Raw genomic sequence first — 6,921 nt, 5'->3', positions numbered from 1 at the left:
CAAACTGCAACTTTCATAATAAACAAAACTATATCTATAAAGTGCAACCATCAAAACTATAGTTATAGAGACTTATTATGTCTATTATCTTTTCTATTTCTGAAATTTTCTCTTTCTTTAAGATATAAACTAGTAAGTATGATTTTTCAATAAAAAGTAAAGATAGTTGATCGACAAATCATTGCACATAGTATTAGACATTCCATGTTTTAAAATCAAACACTTGAAGAAGTACAGTATAAATTAAATAGTAGCAATTTTGGTTATAACTTTTCAAATATAAAATTTATGTTGCATTGCCTTAAAAGCAGTTGCAACAATTAACATTTATGGTGTACAAAAGGCTCACACTGACATTAGCCTTTGAGGCAATCTGTGCTGAATACAAGTTGTGTCACGGAGCTTTCTACTAAAATGTATTTTACAAGATGCACATAAGTTACACGTAAAGAAAACTCGAAGAGGGAAGGACCAAACCTCGTGGCATTGTTGTTCGACCATAAGCTTGATAAAAAGGAAACATGCTTATGGTTCTGTTTATCGTGCTCATCGTTGCAGAGTCTAAGATGATCTTACTAAACAATTGAACTTCTCAAAGTGAAATAGGTGCTTCCTAACCCGATAAACATGTATACTGTATAACGTCGAGGCCAGTGTCACTAAAAGGAAAGATAATAGAATCAATTTCCAGAAATCCTGAATCAAATGCAGCAGAAGATACAAGTTAAAACACATTTCAAGTATGGAAAACAAAAAATGCTTTCTGTGTCTGTGTAATGGAAAGATAGAACTTGTATTTAACACAGGATAAAATAATACTTGATAACAATAACATATCCAATGTAATCTCATAAGTGGAGTCTGGGGAGGATAGAGTGTACACAGACCTTATCCCTACCTCGTGGAGGTAGAGAGCCTGTAATTTCCGAAAGACAACTTTTGATTACACAAAGGCTCATGTCTTCTTGATCACATGAAAGATAAGTATGGTAATAGATTATATTTCCTTAAATCTCTTATTCTCTATCAAGTCCTAGTTTCTTTTGTGAAGCACTTCTAAGTCACGTTTCAGCTTCGAGGGAATAATGAGTTGTAAAACTGCCTCTCCGGATTGAAATAACAATGAGTGATTAATGAAAATCTACAATGATCATCACCTGAGGATTAGATATGATTATGCCCGAGAGATAAGTCATCAATTCCAGGACAGACTGTAGTGAGTTTTGAACTCCTCCTACCACACAGCGATCACTTTCAGGGACATGATCCTGTCCAAGTCCAGAAATGAAGATGCCATATAATGTAAACCGCTATCAAGAAGAACGATGAAGATGACAAATCTCTTCAACTACAGCTAGCAGAAATGTTTTAGCATCCTCACCTGCATTTGCTGAATGACTGCTAAGTCAAACATCCACAAACCCAAACGCGATGCAGCCACACCAGCCATAAGCATAAATGCTGATAGATATTTCTTATGGACCCATATCGAAGCTACACATATCAACAGGAAAGTCCACTGCATAGGTAACAGAATATGACTAACTTAGAAATCAGAACATTCAATGATTACTCCGTAAATTTCTTAGCAACTTCTTATCATATCCTGTCACCATACAGCTTTAAAATCCTTAAGTATTTACTATGTTTAATACCTGTGACCAGATTGACCAAAGGCCTGTTCGAAGTGTTGAAATATGTGATTCTAATATTGGGTAGAGAAATGTTGCAGCTATCCCTATTGTTGCGCTTACTCCACGCGCAATACCAATGACATATGCAGGAATTCCTTCCCATTCAAGCGTAGCAGTCATCAACGTTCCAAAGCTGTAGACAAAAAAGTGTTGAATACTAGTAGAAAGTTAAAATTTTTCCCAGGTAACATTAAAACCCTTCTCAGGTAAAATGGCAAAAGCACCGGGAGGCTGGTGGCTGGTGCAGTTGTTAATTTCAAGGATGATAGTTGCAAATGATTTTAAGGTCGATTGAATAATAACGAGTAACATTATTAAGTTTCACCTGAGTACGGTGAAAAAAAGTAAGGCAAGGGCTAGCCCTGGGAGGACTACATCTTGCTGCAAATACACTTTCCATGCAGAAAGGCAAGGTAGTCTTGAGATCGAACCGACTATTTTCCTCCAGAGATTTTCAGATTGCTCCAATCCAATTCCATCTGAGTGAAGTGAGCTTTTCTGTTCATGAGAAATAGAAGGGCTTAAATCCGAATGCTCTGGTAAAGATCTTGAGACCCTCCTTAGGCTGCTTTCACTTAGAGCTGGAATCCCATTGTATACTGATGTAAGAAGCCAGTATTCTAAGCAAACGGATACAACGTTCCAAAGAGCTAGAGTCATGGCTGATGCAGTTAGAGAAACAAAGCTAATAATGAAGCCAGTTACCACCGGAGCGAATAGCTTGCAAATCAAATCTATTCGTCTTATGATTGAATTCATCTTTGTTAACAGCCCAGGAGGATGCCCTTCTGATATTACGACTATCCTGATAATAAAATTCAGTTAGTTGTAAACACATCCAAACTAAATTATGAATGAAAATTTCATTAAAGGAGGGCGAGCACTCTAAAATTTTAGATGTCTCACCATTCTCTTTCGATCAAAATGGTTCCAGCTAGAGATGAAAGCACACCAACAGCTCCAGATATATAAATTAAACTTACAAGTGAGATAAATGCCGTAAGATTGACCAATATCAAGTCTGCACGGACTAAAAGAGCAATTACTGCACCTCCGGCAACAATAAATGAGATATTTTGGCTTAGCAGCCAGAGTTGGAGAACCTGCAACAAAGTCCAAAAATTGTATTCCTAATCAGAAGTGAACATTATGCGATCACGTGTTGAAATATAAAATATAATTTCTAGAAACTAATTGTGTGTCCGTCCTGGTCTGAGTATTCTGCTACTACCATGAAATGTTTGGTATGTAGCAATAGCTACTAAACCATGCATGCCAACGATTGGTTACTCGATCCTATATTGTTACCCCTTTGCATAAGCAGAAGCTTTTGTTCCTTTCATCAAAATACAGTACTAAAGTGGATTTCCAATGCGTCTTGTGATTTTACTTCACTAAAGCAAACATATCTCTAAAGCATTTTTTGACCTTTTGATTCATATATATCATTTACGTATCAATATGAATGATGTTGTTGAGGCATAGTTGTTGTTGCAGTATGAATGATGGTTAACCATTAGTAGATGACAATTACCATAGCAATTATCGGAAAAATGTGTTATGTTTTGACATGGATCTTTGTCAATCATGTGCAGGGGACTGTTAAGAATGAATGAGAACGAACCTTAACATATGTTAACCTATCCACCCACTGTCCAACGAGAGGACCAAACAATGCCGTTGAAGCAGACTCCACCACACCATAAGCAGCTGTTAGGAGTAACGAATCTGGCCAGACGTTGATCATGTACAAACCAACAGAGAATTCCCACATCCTGCAATTACGAAAATGTTTATAATTGAATCTAACAATAATGCTCGTATAATTGCATTACGCCTTCCATAACATGTATCATAGGCTTTATTGAACAATTTGGTAACTTCTAAAATATCTCATACCCTCCCACTGAGTTCATGTTAGTCTGCATTAGTAACACTTCAAAGGAAGTAAAACACTGCAATCTCCACAAGACTGATCTTCTAATGAACCTACTAACAATTTCTGAGCTCGAGATTCATCGAATGCAATAGGCAGACAAATTAGAGAAGCATAAAGGTCAATTCTCCTATGTAATTAGTCCAGAAAAGAAATCTGATTCATTTCTTTTTCTTGAATTTATACCACTACACAAGTGTTTAGCGACCTTTCATTAACATAAAAATCCTCAATAGGGAAAAGTACAAGCAAGAGGGCTAAACCTTACATTACCAATCCTAATAAGACTATGAATTCTCTAAATATTGGTTTTATCGATTTTACTGAAAAGGTTCATAGGCAACGACAGAGGCAGGATTTTCACCAAGGGTTCATCATCTACTATATAAACGTAACAGAAGACAGGAAGGTTTAGGTGGAAATTTACTCAAATTTGCATTAATAGTGAATAATTTGAAGACATATTATGATTAAAAACAAGCATTACTGTTTCATCACACCAAGAACAATACATAAAATCTAAATTTCTACACTCAAACTTGAAAATTTTAGAAAATAAAATGCATAATATATAGTAACCTGGCACTCCATCTTGATAGAAAATGACCAACATATAGATTATTGAGAAGAGCTTTTGGAAATTGAGGGTTCTGATTTTCTTGGGAAATTAATGCCTCATTCAACAAATTCATACTGATTTTATATATTTTTCCTTTAATTAATTTCTCCTTTATGATCTGAACTAGATAATTTTTGACTTGTCAATACAAAAAATGAAGTTTAGGGTTGTTATATTCATTAATTGTGATGTAGGAAGCAAGATTTGACAAATAATACGGGAATCTTAGTAGTTCAGTTTGATTTATAACGATTATTCATCTTATAATCTTCTGTCCCTTTTTGCGTTAACTTACTAAAATAAAAATAAATACAAAATGATGGTAACCCTTCAACATTTCATGAATTAATTACTAGAGTAGTTATAGTATTTCAACGAAATGGCAGAGGAATCAATTACTACAGGACAATATATCAATATTTCAGAACTTAGTGAAAAACATTTATAACCAGAATATCTGTTACATGGATTTGTTTATAGATACATGTCAGAATACTAGGGGTAATCAAACTTCTTTAGTCTTAATTAGATGTTCGAGATACGGAAATAAAGAAATTTCTGATGGGCTCTTGAATTTCATAAAATCAGACTTTCTAAAAAATCTTGAACTTAAAAACGATTAATTTTGAACTTTTCAACTAAATTCGGATTTACGTATGGAAGTCTCACATTGCGAATAAATACTCTGTAATAAAGACAATGCCATATTAAGAAGGATTGAAATATGATATCTTAAGAATGAAAGAGTACGGTTGGTTAATGCCTTATCACTTTATGGTCAAATTTTGTTTTTATTTTGGTTAATCTTATAACAACCATATAATCACACTATTCATTATATATTGTTGTTATTTTGCTACTATATAATGTAAATACAGTTGGAAATCTTCAAATGTGAAACGGAAAATAAAAATACTTGAAATGCCCAAAATACGACAATTTATATACTAAAGTTTATTAGCCAAAAGTGAAAAAAAACAAGGGAACTATTGTCCATTTTAGCAGTCAGATTTGTCGTCTTTTGTCTTCATATCTCAGTTTCACGAGGCTTTCAACACTGGCCTGAGTTAGAATAAAATAAATATAATTCAAAATATATTATTAAACGAGACTTAAAAATATATGATTTAATACATATATTGATTTAATATAAGTATCGTATGCGAATAAATTTTACCCAATAAAATACTTTGGAATAGATCATATCTTCGACTTCGTATTAATGATTAAGGGCCATCCAACCAGATGAGACAATTTAAGGGGATAGAGACAGAAGTAGAATGAAACCTAGTTCCATCTCATTCCATTAGACGTACAATAAAAAAGTCCTTCGGTTATTTTTTTTTTATAAAACAAATTGATTAAACGTGCATGTTAGTAATATTCTCTTTTAGATATTCTGAGATAAAAAATAAATTAATAATTCAATTTTTTTTATAAAAAAAATTAGCCCCTTATTCTCTAAAACTTTGAGGAAAAAAAAAAATTTCACATTAAAAATTTAAATTTGTATAAACCATTTATTAGTGTTACCTAATATATTCATATTTCATTGTTTTTATGTGTTGTTGCATATATATATAGTAGAGAAAGAATAAAAATTAGTTTCAACTCAACCATTTTAGTATCCGGAACATAAAGATCGGAAGAATCATAAAACTAAAAAACTTTAAATACTCTAACATAATAATATTCATCATTCTTTAAAAATTATGTGTTTTTTTTAAAAAAAACAATTTAAGTATATTCGTAGTAATATTTATATGACGTTCATAATACAATACTAATTAACTAATAAAGAATACACGTGTAATACTCACATCAAAGTGTTAATGGCGTGAATATAATGCATTTTGCATGCGTACAAATACAATATATATTTTGCTTGCGGAGGAATATAATGTATTCTGCTACACATTTTAAATTAATACTAAGTTTTATAAATATATAAATTATTATTATATTTCATAGTTTGGACGATTCTATCCCACGATTTAAAATTCATAAAATTTTATTGTAGCCCGCCTGTAAATACATATGAATGTAATATGATTTTCACTCAACTAATAATATGAAAATTTTGAATCACAAAAATAACAAAGAAATTGATTAAGTAAGTCTGTCTTCTAGTGATATGCGATGGAAACACTAGTTCAAATTCAACCTGAATTGTGACGAAATGGTAAAAAAAAATTCTGTTCTTAATTAGAGATGCCGGATTTTAATTTGTGAAAATAGATATAAAATTTCGTTGGAAGTGTCGCCTCTAAACAATGAGCCCCGTAATTCAAATTTAATTGAACTCTAATAGCGAGTATCAAACATGGGTGAAAATCGAAAGAAAAATACTATTCAAACACTAAATACTATAAATATATATAATGAGACTTCTGATTCTTTCATAAACAAAACTACATGTACCAGTAACGAAATCAAAGATTTCACGAAGGGTGTTCAAGAACTATATAGATTAGAAAAATAAAAATTTGATGAATGGATACACTAAAATTTTGTAAACCAAATTAAGTAAATTAATAATTAATTAAAATCAAACTATATAATATTTCTTATTTAAGTTGGATTTCTCGTAATGCAACTTGATTAGACTAAACACAATGACAACAAATTGAAATTCAGTTAACCAACTTTCGACTTAGATCTATATGATTAAT

At 32.1% G+C, this 6,921-nt stretch overlaps 1 protein-coding gene and 1 long non-coding RNA gene across 2 annotated transcripts in view; both read right to left on the bottom strand.

Moving 5' to 3' along the window:
* Positions 1 to 239: 239 nt before the first annotated feature.
* LOC107032534 (solute carrier family 40 member 2-like) lies at positions 240 to 4,400 on the bottom strand. Its single transcript, XM_015234141.2, has 8 exons — positions 4,210 to 4,400; positions 3,319 to 3,469; positions 2,601 to 2,797; positions 2,020 to 2,499; positions 1,656 to 1,827; positions 1,382 to 1,519; positions 1,158 to 1,268; positions 240 to 696 (listed from the first exon to the last, which is right to left on the bottom strand). Exons 1-8 carry the CDS (start codon positions 4,320 to 4,322, stop codon positions 562 to 564), a joined length of 1,497 nt encoding a protein of 498 aa, XP_015089627.1. The 5' UTR covers positions 4,323 to 4,400; the 3' UTR covers positions 240 to 561.
* A 744-nt stretch (positions 4,401 to 5,144) lies between these two features.
* LOC107001815 overlaps positions 5,145 to 6,921 on the bottom strand; it is a 3,810-nt gene continuing 2,033 nt past the window's right edge. Inside the window, exon 2 of the long non-coding RNA XR_001454461.2 lies at positions 5,145 to 5,311. This is a non-coding gene — a long non-coding RNA (uncharacterized LOC107001815). The remainder of the gene's footprint in view (positions 5,312 to 6,921) is intronic.

This window comes from Solanum pennellii, chromosome 10, assembly GCF_001406875.1.
Source record: "Solanum pennellii chromosome 10, SPENNV200".
Lineage (NCBI taxonomy): Eukaryota > Viridiplantae > Streptophyta > Magnoliopsida > Solanales > Solanaceae > Solanum > Solanum pennellii.
This window is presented reverse-complemented; position numbering and strand designations above follow the sequence as displayed.